Source organism: Lycium ferocissimum, chromosome 1, assembly GCF_029784015.1.
Source record: "Lycium ferocissimum isolate CSIRO_LF1 chromosome 1, AGI_CSIRO_Lferr_CH_V1, whole genome shotgun sequence".
Taxonomy (NCBI): Eukaryota; Viridiplantae; Streptophyta; class Magnoliopsida; order Solanales; family Solanaceae; genus Lycium; species Lycium ferocissimum.
This window is the reverse complement of record NC_081342.1, coordinates 14,732,503-14,751,514: the sequence shown is the minus strand read 5'-3', so window position 1 is coordinate 14,751,514 and position 19,012 is coordinate 14,732,503. Positions and strand designations below refer to the sequence as shown.

Below are 19,012 nucleotides of genomic sequence, written 5' to 3'. Positions count from 1 at the left end.
ACATTACCTTAAATATTGTTGAAAGAAACTTTATTTACTAATATGAAGATTTGAGTAGATTCATTCAAGTTGTATAATATTTCTACTGTTGAGAAAGAAAAAAAAAATCGTCCCTTCTTGTTACGCCTCTCGTTTTCGTTGTAGGAGAACCTATGATTTCATAGTCGGGTATACCTTTGGAATAGAGACCCGAGCCCGAGTTTTGGAGATAGAAAGTGTCTTACCCTGTGTACAAAGGTACCAAAGCAGTATTCCCGGCAATTTACGGTGATTAGAAGTTGAACGAATCGAATCGATGCAACCTGAACTGATTCAGGAAAATCTGCAGACACCAGTCATCGTCGACGGGCCGTCGACATGTCGATGGACCGTCGTTGTGCGGCGTCGTTATGTTTCCGCAGCCTTGAATCTGCAGGCGCAGGTCGACGGAGCAAGTCAACGGACCGTCGACACGTCGACGGGTCGTCGACCCGCTCGTCGAACCGCACCGCTAGAACTTTTTAGTTCCAAGTATAAATATATGATTCCACGACTTTATTTCTCATTTTCTCTCTTCCAAGTCAGAGAAAACCCTAGTATATTTACTCCCAATATTTCCTATCATAATAGTGGAGATTTGGTAAGATCCGAGCCCCATAAAACCCGAGCTTGTGAAGGGAAAGTTGCTCCTAGGGTTCTATTGGAGTTGTTGAGCTTTGGAATTGGAAGTCGATCTTTGATCCTTGGAACCCTAGACTTCTCAAGTTATGTATATGATTCCTACCTTTGTGTTTAAGCTAATTACCAAGAGTTTTAGTAGTTTTAAGTAAAGAGGATTATAGATTTATAGTTATGGAAGTTGTAAGTGGAATAAGGGTAGAGTTGGGCTTGAGGGCTATTTTGAGGGATGATTTGGAGTAGAATTAATGGTATTTTGATGTGTAAGTATTGATATGGTTATTGTTAATATTGTTGTTGATATTTAGGTTAAATTGGAAATCGAGGGATTATTGAGTTATGAAGGAGATGTTGCCCGAACTTCATTCAGTTCCTTTTCCACTTGATTGAATAGTAAATGTTATAAAAGGGGCTAATTGTGGCCTATGGTATCTTGGTTGTAGACATACGAGCTCAAGAAGTAGACGTTGGACGATTAGATACGTTTCAAGGTATGTAAGGCTAACCCTTCTTTCTAAAGGCATGATTTCCTTATTGTGAATCCATTTAAGATATCTGAAATGTCCTATTCCTAGAAACGCTAGAAGCTCATGATTCTCAAAGTTCTCATAATTTTGTTGATCTGGTTATCGTCGTCGATCTCGTCTTATGACGATTGCTTGGACCCTTAGTGGAAAGATACGTTGATGATGATAATGAGGATATTGCTCTTACTTATGTATTCCTATATATATATATATATATAGCTATATTGTGACACCGAGCTTATATAGTCGGGTATGATATCTATTGCGCGCATACCACTGCAGTTGGGTACGGACAATACTGAGCCTTGTCATGGCCGGGTACAGGTAGGACTGAGCTTTGTTATGGCCGGGTACAGACGATATCGAGCCTTATTACGGCCGGGTATAAATGACATCGAACCTATATGATCGAGTATGGTATCAGTATATGTACATGTATGAAATGTTTTCTTCAAAGGACGGTTACGTAAGTATAATGCACGTCTTAAGAGGTACTATGAGGTATAAATGACTCATTCATTTTATGTTATCCTTCATACTATTTTCATGTTACTATTGATGTCTTACATACTCGGTACATTATCCGTACTGACTCCCCTATTGGGGGGCGACGTTCATGTCCACAGGTACTGATAGACAGACGGACAATCCAGCTTAGTAGGATTTCCCCTCAGCTGTTGCCGGTGCGCTCCACTTGATCCAGAGCTGCGGACCATTTTGGTATGCTATTTTGAGACGTATATGCATGTATATGTATGGGTATGACGGGGCCCTGTCCCGTCCTTTCTACAGCTTTATTCCAGTAGAGGTCTGTAGACAGTTGTACGTATTTGATAGATGATGTAGCCTTGCCGATTTTATTTCTTTTGTGTATAGTATATGTGGCGGCTCAGTCAGCTCGCATTGTTCTTTCAGCATATGTATGTACGAATTGTACAAAGTGCATGATGTCATTCTTTCATGTGCCGGTGCAAGGTTCGATTTGAGTTATGTATGGGCCTTTGTTGTTCGGTATTGTCCAGATACGAGTATAGGGGTGTTTAGTCACTAGAGATCAGGCGCTCGTCACTTCGGTATTGTCCAGATACGAGTATAGGGGTGTTTGGTCACTAGAGATCAGGCGCTCGTCACGGCTCATCGGTTTGGGTCGTGACACTTCTTTTGTTATAAAGGTTTTGTACTTTCTTTTTATAAACTCTACTATTTACTAAGCAAAAATAAAATTCATAAGCAAAGGGATAAAAAAAAAAATTCATTTCAATTGACTGAAAGTTAAATGTGTTTAGGCAAATATTACTATGACTGAAAATAGAATTTCTCAATATTAAGGTACAAAAATTGCAAATTTCGCATATAAAAATCAAACGTATATTTATTAATAATTTAAACGCTATAAGGTAGTATCGAAATCCAAGGAACAATATATGAAGTGGTCAAAGATATCAGAATTTGAATCATAATGTCATATGTTCTACTTCTTGATCTCCCTCTTGAACAACGGTGTATTTGTCAATTTCCTTGTGGACTATATGAAAAATGGTTAAAGCATTTACCTCCTTTTGAAAGGTGGTGATTTTGAACTCCTAAAGTAGCTCCTTCTTTAAAGGGAGATGGGAGCTTTCCTTTGTTTTATTGCTTCCTTACTTTTTAGTTTATATCACATGCTTATAGAGTCCCATTTTGGGATCTTTCCTTGTTGATAGATCTTGAAATCACATTAATACCTATTTTTTGATAATCTATTTATTAAGATAAAAACCTCAATTTTTACAAGGATATATGAAAAAATCAAAACTAAAAATATGATCAACGTAACGTTATAGTAATAATTCATTTTTAAAGCAAATAGCGAGAGTGAAAGTCAAATTGAATATTTGTGTTAATTTTTTTAACAGCATGTACAAAACTTAAAAGGAAAACACAAACAACTTCCTTGAAAGTTCTGAAAAAAATGAAGTATCTAAAATGAAAGTCAATCATATTCTTTAATATTCTGCAGTAAATAAATAAGTACTCTCTATTCATAAACCTTTTTTAGTTTATTTAAAAATAAAAATATTTTAATTTATTTATAAATAGTTTGACTTTAATATTGATATAATTTATAGCCATAAAAATCTATTGACATGTTTAAAATTATGTTTTAGAAAGTAACCACAGTTAAAAAAATAAAAATAACAAAGAAAAGAAGTTTTCTAGAGTAGTAAGTGAATAGAAAAGAACAACAAAAGGATAATTACATACCCTGAGATAAATACACACAGCGTAACTGTGTAACTAAAAAACCAATAACACTAATCTCGTTCTATCTTCCTGCCGAAGAATCCCATAATCCCCAATTTCTCCATCTCTCTGATTATTATTTTTTTCATTTTATAATGTTTTCGGAACCCTCACTTTGTCTCTCTAAGTATCTTCAATGGCTCTACGGAGTTACCGGACTTCATTTTCCGATTATCGGAGAATGAGTCATTCAGCCACGTCATTTCGTGTCACCTTTAAGTTGTTAGCCATTTCTCTCAGTGTTGCGTTTTTCGTGTTGTTATCTCTCTCTTTTCTCTACACATCATCTAACGATCCTTCCGATCACCGCCACGTAAGTCCTACTCCTTGCATTTCTCAATATGTTGCTGTAATTTTTGTTTTAGTATATGTTAAGTCTATGTAATTTGCTTGTTCTCTCAGAGTTACCGAGTTCTCAATATCGTAAATAGCACTTTGAGCAGTGCTTCTAGTTGCTTTTCATATCAATGCTATAATTTCAATTTTTATGCGTTTATTTGTGCCTTTTTATGTATTAATTGCTTTATTTTTTTTATTTAATTAGGGTTTCTCGAATGATTTCTCCATCTATCGACTTCTTTTCTCATGGAATCGATGCTACGGGAAAAACATTTCTTAGTATTTTACTTTAATTTTCTTAATAACATTAAGTATGTAATTTGTTTATCTCTCAGTATTTCTAGTTTCTCTTCACTTTCAGTGCTATAATTTGAGTCTCTTAAGCGTTTATTTGTGCATTTGTCAATGACTGCCATATGAATTTATTTGTGCATTTTTTTTAATGTATTAATTGCTTATTTTTTGTTTAAATAGGGTTTCTCGAATGATTTGTATGGAGTTGGATCAAAACGTAGGTCCATTTTAGGCTTGAAATCGGATCCTTTGAAGCCAAGGCTTGAACACATTAGGAAACAAGCAGATGATCACCGCGCTTTAGCTATGGGCTATGCTTCCTATGCTAGAAAGATGAAGCTCGAAAACTCGAAACTTGTCAGAGTGTTCGCGGAGTTATCTGGTAACTTAACAGATCTCATCACAAAACCTCCATACAGTGCGTTGTTTGAGTCAGATGGCAAGCCCATTGACGAGTCAGTGCTTAGGCGGTTTGAGAAGCACGTGAAGGAACGAATAAAAGTAACGAGACAAGTTGTTGTAGAGGCAAAAGAGTCTTTTGATAATCAATTAAAGATTCAAAAGCTTAAAGACACTATTTTTGCAATCAATGAGCAATTAACCAAGGCAAAGAAGCAAGGTGCTTTTTCTAGCTTGATAGCTGCAAAGTCTATTCCAAAAAGCGTGCATTGTTTGGCAATGAAGTTAATGGAAGAACGAATTGCATGTCCGGAGAAGTATGTAGATGATGGGAAACCTACTCCTTCGGAGTTTGAGGATCCTAAGCTTTATCATTATGCAATTTTCTCTGATAATGTGCTTGCTGCTTCAGTTGTGGTGAACTCAGCCGTAAAGAACTCGAAAGACCCGTCACAGCACGTGTTTCATGTTGTGACTGATAAGATGAATCTTGGGGCTATGCAAGTTATGTTCAGGATGAAAGATTACAGCGGAGCTCACATTGAAGTGAAGGCTGTTGAAGATTATGAGTTCTTGAACTCCTCTTATGTCCCAGTACTTAAGCAACTTGAATCTGCAAAAATGCAGCAGTTCTACTTTAATAATCAGCTTGAGAATGCAACCAAGGATACCAATAATATGAAATTCAGGAACCCCAAGTATCTGTCAATATTGAACCACCTTAGGTTCTACTTGCCCGAAATGTACCCCAAGTTGCACAGGATTTTGTTCTTGGATGATGATATAGTTGTTCAGAGAGATTTGACAGGCCTCTGGAAGATAGATATGGATGGTAAGGTGAATGGAGCTGTAGAGACGTGTTTTGGTTCATTCCATCGATATGCACAATACATGAATTTCTCACACCCATTGATCAAAAAGAAGTTTAATCCCAAGGCATGTGCATGGGCTTATGGAATGAACTTCTTTGACTTAGATGCTTGGAGGAGGGAGAAGTCCACTGAAGAATACCATTACTGGCAGAGCATGGTGAGATGCAGTTACTTCTTTGAATATGTTTTTTTCTAGATTTAGTTATAGTCATAGTGTTCTCTATTAAGCAAATATCTCTTCCCTGTACATGCTTGCAGATATCTTGTGCTTCTTCATATGTGCTTGTGCTTTACGATCTAGGTTTTGTTTTGCCTAAAGGCCGATTGTCCTATTTCTTCACTGGATTTAAGTAACTTGTTCCAGGACTACTTTAACTACAAGTATATTCATTCTGACTAATAGAACTGCTAATATTTTGCAGAATGAAAATCGGACATTATGGAAATTGGGAACATTGCCTCCAGGTTTGATCACATTTTATTCCACAACAAAACCACTTGATAAGTCTTGGCATGTTTTGGGGCTTGGCTATAATCCAAGCATCAGCATGGATGAGATCAACAATGCTGCAGTGGTCCACTTCAATGGGAATATGAAACCATGGCTTGATATTGCAATGAGCCAATTTCGGCCTCTTTGGTCCAAGTATGTTGACAAAGAAAATGAGTACGTGCAGGCATGTAATTTCAATTTTGGTGATGGTTGAAATTAGGCTTGATGGAGTTAACAAGCTAGTCCTACAAGCATTTCCTGTTTGGCTTGTCGCCTCTCCCTCACACGTAAAGTTAGTACTCAATTTTATATTTTCTACTACGTCTATATTAGTTTAGCATTTTTCTTTTTCTACTTTAGTTTAGTGTTTTAGTTTCCAATTGTTTATAAATTTTTACCATTCTTTGATGCTGGAAAAATTATTTTAAATGCTCTCTTAATTTTTAAGTTTATATCAGTTTATACTGTCAAGTTTCAGGGGTGTAATATGTTTTCATGATTAAGGAACACTTGTCTTGAAATTCGTGATTAGGTAACATCTTGTCTGCTATTCAATTGTTCTATGTGAATTCTTGCTGCCATTTGGTTTTTGAATATGGGATGCAATTCAATTTTTCTTTGCATAATAATTAATAGTTTCACATGGCAATTAAAGAGGTGGTTTCTCCCTTTTCTTTATTGTCAATATTTCCCAAAAACATGTCATATATTTTTATTTTTTTTGACAAAGGTAATAATCCAAGCACATGTCAAGTTTCATTGCATAACAATTTGTAGTTTCATCCGGCAATTCAAGAGATGGTTTCTCCCTTTTCTTTTATTGTCAATCCTTCCCAAGCACACATCAAGTTTGCATTGCATAACAATTATAGTTTCACATGGCAATTCAAGAGGTGGTCTCCCTTTTCTTTTAATGTTAATCCTTCCCAAGCATATGTTTGAAGAAAAAAGACAGGCATATTGCTTGGGGAACTTTATTAGTAGCCTCTGGAGTTGGCTATCTCATGGGCATAATCATGCTGCTGACACTCCCTTCCTCATTACATTTTCATATAAAAGCATGTAACCTTGGCAAATTGTGAATATCTTTGTTTTAAATCCTTCTCCACTGAGAGGAAAAGCATACCCTGCTTTTAGCTGGTAGTGATCTGAATGTAAATTGATTGAATACTACAAAGTGGAGAATCGCCCGGACTTTGGTCTAGTGGTAAGGGCATGGCTTGGGATATGATGATTGGGAGCACGTCACGAGTTTGGATATTTTGTCACGAAGCTTGGTACTTCAGATTAGAGGGATGGGCTCATACTCTACCGAGTTTTGAACCTGCAGGCCAACTGGGGCAGGCCAGCCAACTCCCGGGAAAATTTCTCGGTTATCCAAAAAAAAATGTTTATTCCGGAGGATTACTTTTCAGACTCTAGTTAATTGGAGATTTACTTTAAATGCCCAATAGGCTTCAACTAAACAAGTGTAGATTAAACTTAATCTTGATCATTCACCCAAACTTGCAGGAGTCAATGCAGCAAACCTTTACTCTTTAGAATGACTTTGGAAAAGTATGCATAAGCTGAAGTACTGGTCTAGTTGAGTGATGAATTAGTCCATCTAGGGTTTCAAGTGTTTCCCCTTCACACTTGGTGTAGGTAGAATAAATTCATAGTACCTTCTCCTTAGGCTTCAGCTGTCTGGCAAAACTGATACCTTAGAGTACCTTAGATATAAGCTATGTTTTCTTGTCTCCATTGGTAATTGGAGATTTTGTGGAAGAAATTGATAACTAGGTTGTCTCATATATACTGGGTTATAAGAAATTCTGGTGAATGAAGCTTTCATTGCAGAAATTAGATATTCAAATTAGATGGATTCGGCTGTGTTGTCCAAACATGAAAGGGAGGCCAACATTGCATGTAAATTTTTGTGTTCCTAATCCATCTTATATTTCTGTCTTTATATTCAAAAGACGCAAAAATGATTATCTTGTATTCAAAAGACTACCACCCTAACCTGAAAAATAATTGCAAGACTAATTTTGGTTTTGGGAGCGTGAATCTTGACCAAATGCTTGCTTGCCTATGTTAGAAAAAGTATAATTTTCATGATTGCAGTATGCATGGTCTTTTCTTTCAAAAATATATGTTACATTAGGAGTTACTCTATATTTTTGAATGGAAGGCCCATGTGTATTTCAATCATGAAACTTTTTCTCATTGGTAATGAGCATTCTCTTCTACTGACTTTTCTGTAATCATCATCAAGATTCTCCTCCCAAATTGGACTAAAGCTGGGATGTAAGTCAGTATAGGTTAGTTATATTCGAAATGCTAAGATAAGTGTAGATATTGAAAGCCATTTCTCGCCTATTGATATCAGAAAAGTTTGATGTCAGATGACTAAGGCTCTGTACATCACCCTTCTCTGAACTTTAGGGGGAAAGGGATGAACAACAATTGCCAAAATTTGTTGTGTGGATAAATTAGGGTGTAAAATGACCGGGTTAGATAATTTAGTCTACTTCATTCAGGATGATTATAGACATCCAGACATCAGATATCTAATAGAGAGTCCGTAACTTGTGACTTCCCTGGTTAACGAATATAGAGTCCCTAATCTAAACAGGGTAAAAAAGCCGAATGCACCGAAGTAATGGCCAGAAGAAAATACTGTACGTCTACCTATAGCGCATGAAATTACTGCACTCTAGGGACCTGCCTAACAATCCAGGTCTAACGGTCGTTAGGGTTTCCTTGGCCCCTATAGCGCAGCAATTTCATGCACTATAGGTAGAATAGTTATAGTTTCTTTTGTCCATTTGGGTTTTTTTTCCCATCATTTAGGTTCCGGACTTACTAATATAAGAGAAGTCAAATTCCTTGGTTTAGTGTGGGCTTTCTAAAGAAACTGCAGTTGAAGCGTCTCATGTAACATGCTAATGAAACAACTCTTTAGTACAGTCACCAAAATAATTGAATGCACTGCTTGATATTGCTACAGATACTTGCATTTAGCCAAGGGCTTTGGTCTAGCAGTAAGAGTGTAGTGTGTGGGCTAGGTTGTCATGGGTTCGAACCCTTCCTCCACAAATAAAAACCTGATATTTAAGTGGAGAAGGGTATTGGACGAGCCTATCACCATTGAGTTTTGAACCATGCGCTACTGGCCCTTGAGGATTTCTTGGTTAAGTTTAACAAAAAGAGAACAGAAATACAGCACAATTTATGAGGTTATAACACTGAACACGAGGATATTGTGCTACTGACACTGTTTTATGTTATGAACTACCACTCAAAAGGCACTACTTTTTAAAATAGACAACATCCCCCTGAAATTCTGGGAAGTGACTATTCCTATGAATCCAACTTTTACTTTGGTTATTTTTGAAAAGAAAGATATATTCTAAGCACACATTTATGAGGTTATTAACATTGATGTTCATTATGCATTTATACACTTCCTTTCTCAGGACCAGGATGCCATATCCCAACAGAAGATCCTTTTATGTTTTTGAATCTAGTTGTTACTAGAATCAGGGTTTTCCTAAACTGTTGTTTATTTGGGTCTCATCTTTTGTTTAATGAATCTATTCATGTTCTGTTTTGAAGTGTACACCAGAAGCTCTCTTCCCATTTAATATCACAACAGAGAAGTTCCGGGTATAATTACTATTTAGGTCCAAAACACTGTAATCTACTTTTCAAAAAGTTCGGAGTTATTTTCTCAAGCTAAAGGACACTTGAGAAGGTATTGTTTTCATACTGGAGTTTGTCATAGCACCACCCAAACATGGCAAAGAGCACTGTGGTTGTCTGTATTTACTACGATTTGGTTTTATAAAACAGAAAAGGGCCAAAATTACCCCTGAACTTTCATAAATTGTTCACTGGTGCCCTTCGTTATAGTATTTGGCTACTCATGTCACTATCGTTATACTTTGGGGCAAATATGCCCTCATGTGTAACGGCTTGCCACATGTCACCTTCCCAATGGTCAACCCATTTTCCCCCATTATAATTCTACCCGGATTAATTATTACACCGGATCCGACCCGAGCCGACCCGACCTAACATTTAATTCACCCAACCCTTAACCTAAACAACCCATTACTCTCTCTCTCTCTCTCTCTACACAACTCATCGTCGACCTAACCCACAACCACCTTCAAAACACTCCATTGTTCTTTCAGGTATGTCTCGTTCTTTTGCTTAGCCTTTCTCACTCATTTCATCCTTAAACTTGAATATTGTTTGACCTAATTGTTTCTGATCTTCATACTTCCAATATTTTGGTGGTATTTTTTTGCTAGGTATTGAATTCGAGGGATGGAAAATATATTTGCGAAGAAGTAAAAAATCATTGACACCATAAAGAAATTCACTCAAGACCCATGAGGGTAAGCTTTGAGCAATACAAGTTTAGTTATCCTTTTCCATCTTTTGTCCCCTCTGCATATGCTAATTTTTTGTTGAATTTTTTAACAACATTTCTTTTAGTTGTATTCCAGAAAAATGCAAGAAAAAAATTAAAGCAAGTACTTTAAGTGAATTGAACGCTCATCGCTGCCGACCTAACCCACAACCCCACCTTCAATTTTTAGTGAATTGAAGGCTTACAATGTTCGAAGTTAGTTGTAATTCAACGAAGAACTGTCACTGCGGTGAAATTGCTCGTTGTTTCACTTTGAAAACACCTTCAAATCCTGGTAGGAAATTCTATAAGTGTCCTAAACCTAAGGTAAGTGTTATTATTGAATTATTTGTCCAGAATTTTGGTTTGTTGTTTCGTTAAGTGTTGATCATTTTTTCGTATTTTTATTGGTTTGGACAGGCTGAAAACTGTGGTTTTTGGGAGTGGCAAGATAATTTTCTGGATAATGCTTTGTTGGAAATAAGTGATTTGAAGGGTAAATTGGAAGTGGCTACGGTGAAAATGGACAATTTAAGAGAGTCGTTGGATGCGGTTAAGCTTGAAAGAGAACTTGAAGAAAAAGGTGGCAACTCTCAAGTGAACAAATCAAGGGAATTGGAAGAAAAGATGTTGAAATCATAAACAAAATCTTCAACATCTTTTCTTCCAATTCCCTTGATTTGTTCACGTGAGAGTTGTTTATAGCCTCCGAGTTATCCACCTTTTTCTTCAAGTTGTCTCTTTCAAGCTTAACCGCATCCAACGACTCTCTTAAATTGTCCATTTTCACCGTAGCCACTACCCTTCCAAATTTATTTCCTTCAAATCACTTATTTCCAACAAAGCATTGTCCAGAAAATTATCTTGCCACTCCCAAAAACCACAGTTTTCAGCCTGTCCAAACCAATAAAAATACGAAAAAATGATCAACACTTGAAAAAAACAACAAACCAAAATTCTGGACAAATAATTCAATAATAACACTTACCTTAGGTTGACACTTATAGAATTTCCTACTAGGATTTGAAGGTGTTTTCAAAGTGAAACAACGAGCAATTTCACCACAGTGACAGTTCTTCGTTGAATTAGAACTAACTTCGGACATTTTAAGCCTTCAATCCACTGAACATTAAGGTGGGGTTGTGGGTTAGGTCGGCAGCGATGAGCGTTCAATTCTCTGGAAGTACTTGCTTTAATTGTATTGCTCAAAGCTTACCCTCACGGGTCTTGAGTGAATTTCTTTATTAGTGTCGCTGATTTTTTACTTCTTCGCAAATATATTTTCCATCCCTCGAATTCAATACCTAGAAAAAAAATACCACCAAAATATTGGAAGTATGAAGATCAGAAACAATTAGGTCAAACAACATTCAAGTTTAAAGATGAAATGAGTGAAAGGCTAAGCAAAAGAGACACACCTAAAAGAACAATGGAGTGTTTTGAGTTGGTTGTGGGTTAGGTCGACGATGAGTTGTGTAGAGAGAGAGAGTAATGGGTTGTTTAGGTTAAGGGTTGGGTGAATTAAATGTTAGGTCGGATTCGGTGTAATAATTAATCCAGGTAGAATTATAATGGGTTGACCATTGGGAAGGTGACATGTGGCAAGCCATTGCATATTTGCCCCAAAGTATAACGGTAGTGACATGAGTAGCCAAATAGTATAACGAAGGGCACCAGTGAACAATTTATGAAAGTTCAGGGGTATTTTGGCCCTTTTCCGTTTATAAAAATGTTCTGCACTTCTCTAAAGTAGTGTTCCTCGCTTTCGTCTTCCCCCCTTATACATAAGGCAAGACGAGTCTCTCTGGATTTAACCAAGTGAAAAATGTGCATAATGGAAGAATAATCTAAGATAAAATCCCAGTTTGTTGGAATAAAAATTTTAGTCATGTTAATATGTTTACTTTAAAGTCGAAAGTCCGCGATTTGTAATCATGTTAAAGATTTATTGACCCACTGTAAAATATTGAAAACTTCTAGTGTGAGAGATTAAATATTCATAAAATAGGATATCGATGGATTTAAATGAAGTAATGTGAACAATAAAAATTCATATAACTGCATCTGAGTTTCTTTTTAATATTATTTAGTTGGGTTAATTTTTTGGAGCATTATTTGTTGAAACACATAATTTCAATGATGCTAAGAAAGCGTGCCAATTTATATTGGCACTCAGGGGACAATATGTAGTCCAAAAGGAAAGCAAAGACACGAGTTAAACATACATCAGGCAAAGACAACCCAAAGAAGATATATTAAAACTCCCAGCTGATGATACAGCCAAGCGAGAAATTAATGTCTAAACTGAACTCATTTGTAGTTAACACAAGTAAAAGGCCCAAAAAATAATTCAACAGATACAAAGAGGCTAACAAATTGACTGGAATTTTAATCTCTTCCTAGGGAACAAGATAACAATATGCTACAAAAACAAAAGCTACTTAAAACTCAATTCCTATACCAATTAACGGAAAAAATTAGGGGAAAGGAAAATATGCAGAAAGAGCTCATATGAAAATATCACAGCTCATGACAAAACTTCCTCCTACCTGAGATATCCAACCATTTCATTGTGAATTCAAATGATAAAAAATTACAAAATTAGCTGACTTATTTGCCTGAAACTACTTCTCAAGCTGTAGCAGAAATCCGTGGTGTCATATTTTTGGCAGTTCCATTTGGCATCCCACCACCACGATTCATTCGCCCGTTGTTGCCTCCCATGTTGTCAGCTCTCTGATAGCCATCACCTCCACGGTTGGATGACCCTCCGCGATTGCCACCTCTGTTGTTAAACTCACTTCTTCCATTGAAATCACCACCACGATTATAGCCCCTACCACCGCCTCCATAGTTTCCTCGCCCTCGTCCTCCGTCATTCCTGAATCCAGAACCACCCCTTCCAGATGGATATCTACCCCTAGTGTTACCTGAAATAGAGGAAATATAATTCATTTCAACCAAAAGAACTGATGGATCAAGCCCCACAAATCATCATTAGATGTCTTCAATGAATTATTACAAGGTAGGGGACAAGGCAGCAGTAGGGATAACATTTCTACAAAAACTAATGGAACATAGGCTTCTAAAATTCCTCAAATAACCACAAATCTAGTCTTAATTAAGGCACTTCTCATGAAGGAATAAGTATCAAGATGTGCAACAACCTACATCTTCTGTCATACTGACCAATTATTTCTGATTAAAAATATTGGCAACTTCCAGTTATTAAAGGCAAGTTTCTCAGACATTCTCATTTTGTTGATCCTACTAGAGATCAGGCACAGCCTCACTAGGCCCCAATATAGGCTTCAAACCACCTGTTTCCTCTTCATGAACATTATAATAACCCAAGGTGCATTTTTTAAATGTAGTTTTTTTTTTTTTTTTTGATAAAAAACCCAAGGTGCATTTCAATATGCAATTTCGATTTCTTGCTTTATAGAATGCTTACCAGCAAGTGGAACATCACTCTATTCACCTTTACAAGAAAAGAAACAATAGAAATATACTCTCCACAACCACCATGTATAATAATTGAACTTGCCTCGAGAATTGGTAGACTTCTTTTCTTCGACGGCAGCTTGGCGTCCACCAATTAAAATTGGAGAAGCCTGGGACATACAGAAAAAAATACATATAATCAGACATGCCAAAAACATGAAAAGATTCAAAAAGACCAAGTAGGGCTACACACAAGCATCATCAGTAAAAGTCACTAAATATCACAAGCCTATGTGATAACCATATCAGTGTCATTCGGGTATAAAGCAGTGATAACTATTCCAGTATAAATGGTGCGCTTTCAATAGAAAATTACTATTTTGATCGAGTTCAGGTGTCTAGTCGAAACTTTGTGGTATAAGGGAGCAGGATGTCAAAAATGAACAATAGGAGGTGTCTATCAGGCTTATTCAGCCTAGTTTCAACTTTCAACTAGTAATGCAAAAGTTAACATTAACTCTTAATAGTCTCAACTTCCATTAGATAGACACCCTTTCCCTCCAATAGAGTTAATATAATACTGAAATTAATGATAGGTAGTTAAATTTAGCTAATTTGACAATTTTGCCAAAAAGCCTCTTAGTCATCGTCTAGAGACAATATACACTTCATTAAAACTATTCTTCCTCTACGTTGATTTGTATTTGCCATACTGGTTGAAGCTCTATGGACATTCTGATACAACTAGAGAAATACAATAAATTGAAAAAGATACAAGTATACCAAGCCGTAATTTGCAATGACGTGGCAGCACATAGGTTAAGAGAGATTCGAAAATACAACAGGAAATTAAACATTCCAAGCTATAGACAACCATCAGCAATACAGATGTGCACAACATCTTTTTAAAACATATACGATGACCTTTAAAGCAATGAAAATAGCAGCCAAGTAGCCACTCATTTCTCAGGATACAACTCATAAGGGAAACAATTATGCAGAAAATCACATGAAAGTTACTAATCAAAATCACAGGAAAAATACCTCAATAGCTTTTTGCACAGCAGTTGCCTCCTCAAATTCCACAAAGCCAAAAGTAAATCCCTGTTGCTGTCATCCACCAACAATAATTAATTATAAGAATACGCAGAAACAACTATAAACGGATAAATGTATCCCCAAATTGCCCAAATATTGGTGCAAGCAGACATACTCTGTTACTTCGGACTTGAATGCCTCCATTCTTGATAGGCCCAAACTTCTTGAACTCATCTTCAAGCATGGCGGGAGTGGCACTCATAGGTAGACCTTTGATGTAGACGGAGTATCCATCAGCTGCTGGTTGCAGTTAGAGCAAAGATATCAATAAGAATCAACACAATGAAGCGAATCAACAGGCAAAAAGTCAAGTGTGAGGAATAGTGCCATGCCTTCTCCCTCTTGGTTATTCCCATTATCAACAAAGTCTGAGCTCAAAACAGAGCTGTCGGCTGGTACTGCTGCAGGAGGTTGACTCACTTGCTCAACACTCTTAGGCACAATCTTCCTAGGAGCAGGAGCTGGAGGAGGGGAGAAAGTTGCCGCACTTTCCTTTAGATGCCTGACCTGAAAATTATTACATTGCAAAATGTTCAACTAAAAGATGCCCTTCCTACAATGATCACCACCAAAGACAAATATTGACATTGCAAATTATTTGAGCAGTGCTCATCTGACACTAGTAAAAAATCTTTGAGCAACACACCCAAAAGTTAAGCTTTAACATTCACACAACCAAATGAATATTTGAAGATAACCCATTAAAGGGAAACGAAGAAGAAACAGGCCTCGAGCTTCTTTGCCCAAGGTCACTTACAATTGAAGCATATGACATCTTCGGGACCTGTTCAATTACGATGTTAGATTCAGCTACCACTTGCGAGTCACCTTGCACTTCATCAACAACCTCAGGCACAGGCACTTCCTCTTCAACAACAGGCACATTAGCATTCTCAGGAGGGTTGTAAACTTCTCCCCCATTTGCTTCCTCAGCAGATGGTGTGCTCTGCTCAGAAATGTGATCCTCCTGAGCTGGAAGGGGATTAGGCGGATCTGCAACAACTGCAAACAAATAAGTCAGTGTTCAGCTGCTAATAACGTCATTATAAAACCAAAATTTAATGAATTGTCAATTACTTTGCTCTGGAGTAACTGGAGCCAACACCACATCAGTTTCTGGAACCTGTACTGTGTCTTGTTGATTGACAATCTCCACATATCGAAAAATGTCATTCAAAACAAAGTACCCTCGGTCTTGCGGAGCCAGGAAGAAAGTTTGAGAGAAATTTCGAATCAAGTTGTCTTTCCCAGTCAAATATCCAGTAACAAGGACGTGCACTCCCCCCTTGAAGGACTCTTGGGAATCCACAGACTTGATCTCTGCTCTGAAGTCCGCATAGTTAAGTGACAGTATCTTATCATTGATAGCCTGCATTTAAACGAGACAAAATGTGAGACTTTAATACTGCCAACTTAATGCTTAACAAGAACAAACAAGACACAGTAGCAGAGCAAACTGCTTTAATTACTAAATACAAGTCACCAGGTTAATACCATTTTTGAACTCTTAGAAAAGCAATAGACCAGCACTGTTATTTTATTGCTGGACCAGCGCTGTTTTATATTTTCCTAAACCCAAAAACCCCCTAAGGATTTCTCGGTTATCAAAAAAAAATTCATTAAAAAATATATCCAGGAGGCCCGAGACAACGTTTTAAACCATTTAAGTGCAAAACTAAAAACAAGCAACAAGATCATGCATTTCAGAACCCCCTTATTCCTGTCTTCGTTGCAGTATTTTCCAAGGACTACTGGAAAAAATTACACGAGTTACAATAACAGTCGAACTACGGAATGTTCAGCCTTATTTAGGACACCATACCTTTAACTTTTTGTAAAATACCTATAAAATGTACAAATTCTGAACTTATACAAAAAATACAGCAAGTTCACATTTTTATAGTTAAAAATATTTCGAAAAAAAATAACAGCTTGTAACAAAGAAAAGAAGACCCAAGTTTTGTGGAAGTTAGCGACCAAAAAGAACACGTGCATAGTTCAGTAGTGCTTACTTGCATTGTGGTAGTGATGCTCATGGAGCCATCATCTTCGGGGCGACCAAGCTTGCTTATATCCTGATAAAACCTAAATACCAGCCCTGGTGAATGGTGCAGTATATGATAATACTGCTGCACAAAAGCATTTCCCACCTACAAATCACACAAAATGAACTCCCTGAGTATCCATCTATACCACGAAAAGACAAAACCAAAAACAAACAAATAAAACTAGAGATAATGGTCAAAAACACAACTCAACCATCACTTTTTCGCGAGTTTCACACTCCAACTATCAGTTGTTCCATTTTCTTACCTAAACTATCACCATCTATATATTAAAACACACCTAGTCGACAGTTCAGGTAGGAAAAGGGAACAACCTCAACAGCTTCGAGGTTTGTTTTAACTTTTAATACATAAATGGTGATAGTTCAAGTAAGAAAAGGGAATACTTCCTCCATCCCAATTATGTGGAACCCTTTCGGATCACAATATTCAAACAAGTTTTTCTTTGACCACAGATTCATGTCTTACACTTTACATAGTTCCCAAATATGTAAATTTTATGTCAAAAAACTTAAAAGATTCTTTGTCTGACTACATAGTCAAACCGTGACACATGAATTGGTACAGAGGGATTAGCTAATAGTTGAGGTGTGAAATTCGCGATAAAAGGTTATACTTCAGGCTTGTTTTTTTACCATTAACTCTTAAGCAAAACTAAAACTTGGCTTAAAAAAAAAAAAAACATAAAATCAGACAAGGGAATAAATAAATAATATAAAGACGCACCACTTGAGCAGACACAGGTTGTTGCGCCGCCGCCGCCGCTTCCACTGCCGCCGCCATCTCCGATCGATCTCAAAGTCACAAACTAATCAAATCATTAATTTAAAAATAAAAAAAAAAAAGGTTAAACATATACCAAAAAAGTCGAAACATTTGATATTTAAACACTACAAATCAGCACATACACAGACGTACATAAAAACGAAGAATAAAGTAGAAATAAACATACCTGATGTGGATCAATAAAATAGTAGAGAGAGAGAGACTTCTCCTTTATTCAACAAATACACACAATATCTCTCTCTCTCTCTACAATGGAGATTTGTGTGTATTTTTTAGGGTTTTGGTTGGTAGCTAGTGCTGGATCTTTGAATAGGCGCGTGGGTAAATAGAGAATGTACTTGAAAGGGTTTTATGGAACTGAATTTATATTAATGAGAGAAACCCTTTAAGAATAATTGTTTTTCTTTTCTTCTTATTTTGTAATGTAATTATTGCGGCTTGAAGTAATGTTATTTCTCTCACTAATAATTAAATGATAATCAGATTTAATTTGGAAAAGAAATATGTCATGTAGAAAAATTAAAATAGGATATGAAAGATTTAACAGAATAAAGGTGAATATAATATTATTATTTTTTAGTGCAAAGACAAATATGACCTTAAAGTTTGATGGCAATAGCAAATATATTGAAGGTAGGATAGATAAAGTTATTTGTGAGAGTATAAGTAAGCATTTGGCCATAGAAACCAAAACAAAATTCACTTTTTTTAGAATTTTGGAGTTGGAGTTGTGTTTGATCATAATTTTTGAAATTGTATATTTTGTTGAAATGTAGTTGTTTGGTTGTGAAAAAAGTGAAAAACTTTCAAATTTTTCTTGTTTTTTAAATTTCGAATATAATATAACTTCGAAATTTTCGTATCGATTCCGAGAAAAAGTGAAATTTTTATGGCCAAACGCCCTAAGGGATTCCGAAAAAGGTTTGAATGAATTTTGTATAGAGAGAGACGTTTAATAGAATAATTCTCGTTTCAATTTATATGAACTCATTTAACGGACGATATTTAAAGAGGAAGACTTTTTGAAACTTCTGACCTTGAAAACAAATCCAAAAGTGTTTTGAAATTGGCATTTATTTATTTTTGAATTTTAATATGAAATAAGTTCTTAACAAATAGAATAATAATAGTTTTTCTTTTCTTTTTATTTTATTTATTTATTTACTGTGATGTAATTATTGCGACGGGAGTACTTACTGGTAGTACTTTTACGGTATCTCGGACTGTAGTAATTATTGCTTGCCATATCTATAGTTGTTCATGTGTAATTTCTTACCTACATAACATGACAATTTCTAATTTCAATCTTTTTTTTTTTGCGCGGATTGCCCTTCATTTGGGTTGGTCTTTAA

At 36.2% G+C, this 19,012-nt stretch overlaps 2 protein-coding genes across 9 annotated transcripts in view; one reads left to right on the top strand and one right to left on the bottom strand.

The window, feature by feature from the left end:
* Positions 1 to 3,569: 3,569 nt before the first annotated feature.
* On the top strand, positions 3,570 to 10,390 carry LOC132049498 (galacturonosyltransferase 8-like). 5 transcript variants are annotated; one of them, XR_009413097.1, is made up of 5 exons: positions 3,570 to 3,780; positions 4,281 to 5,528; positions 5,794 to 6,156; positions 9,465 to 10,045; positions 10,166 to 10,390. XR_009413097.1 is itself a non-coding variant. In XM_059440331.1 (3 exons), exons 1-3 carry the CDS (start codon positions 3,604 to 3,606, stop codon positions 6,076 to 6,078), a joined length of 1,710 nt encoding a protein of 569 aa, XP_059296314.1. In that variant the 5' UTR covers positions 3,570 to 3,603; the 3' UTR covers positions 6,079 to 6,385. The 5 variants fall into 5 exon arrangements, 1 of the variants encoding a protein (XP_059296314.1); XR_009413100.1 differs by lacking the exon at positions 9,465 to 10,045; XR_009413099.1 differs by lacking the exons at positions 9,465 to 10,045; positions 10,166 to 10,390 and adding an exon at positions 9,326 to 9,441.
* A 2,098-nt stretch (positions 10,391 to 12,488) lies between these two features.
* Positions 12,489 to 19,012, bottom strand: part of LOC132049475 (nuclear transport factor 2-like) — a 53,608-nt gene continuing 47,084 nt past the window's right edge. The window contains exons 1-11 of one of the 4 annotated variants that reach the window (XM_059440305.1): positions 17,917 to 17,934; positions 17,827 to 17,862; positions 17,601 to 17,682; positions 16,821 to 16,958; positions 15,886 to 16,177; positions 15,566 to 15,810; positions 15,141 to 15,315; positions 14,924 to 15,048; positions 14,755 to 14,820; positions 13,814 to 13,880; positions 12,489 to 13,196 (exon numbers count right to left, since the gene is read on the bottom strand). In XM_059440305.1, the coding sequence (XP_059296288.1) occupies positions 12,898 to 13,196; positions 13,814 to 13,880; positions 14,755 to 14,820; positions 14,924 to 15,048; positions 15,141 to 15,315; positions 15,566 to 15,810; positions 15,886 to 16,177; positions 16,821 to 16,958; positions 17,601 to 17,657 (1,464 nt within the window). In that variant the 5' untranslated portion in view covers positions 17,658 to 17,682; positions 17,827 to 17,862; positions 17,917 to 17,934 and the 3' untranslated portion in view covers positions 12,489 to 12,897. Of the gene's footprint in view, positions 13,197 to 13,813; positions 13,881 to 14,754; positions 14,821 to 14,923; positions 15,049 to 15,140; positions 15,316 to 15,565; positions 15,811 to 15,885; positions 16,178 to 16,820; positions 16,959 to 17,600; positions 17,683 to 17,826; positions 17,997 to 19,012 lie in introns of those variants that run through there. The other 3 variants (XM_059440313.1, XM_059440296.1, XM_059440320.1) reach the window with 3 other exon arrangements.

What these genes read in the sequence shown, in the direction of transcription:
- LOC132049498 (XM_059440331.1), top strand. Translation starts at nt 3,604, where the DNA reads ATGGCTCTACGGAGTTACCGGACTTCATTTTCCGATTATCGGAGAATG. An exon ending in ATCCTTCCGATCACCGCCAC is followed by an intron (nt 3,781 to 4,280) that starts GTAAGTCCTACT and finishes TTGTTTAAATAG; the next exon opens with GGTTTCTCGAATGATTTGTA. An exon ending in ACCATTACTGGCAGAGCATG is followed by an intron (nt 5,529 to 5,793) that starts GTGAGATGCAGT and finishes AATATTTTGCAG; the next exon opens with AATGAAAATCGGACATTATG.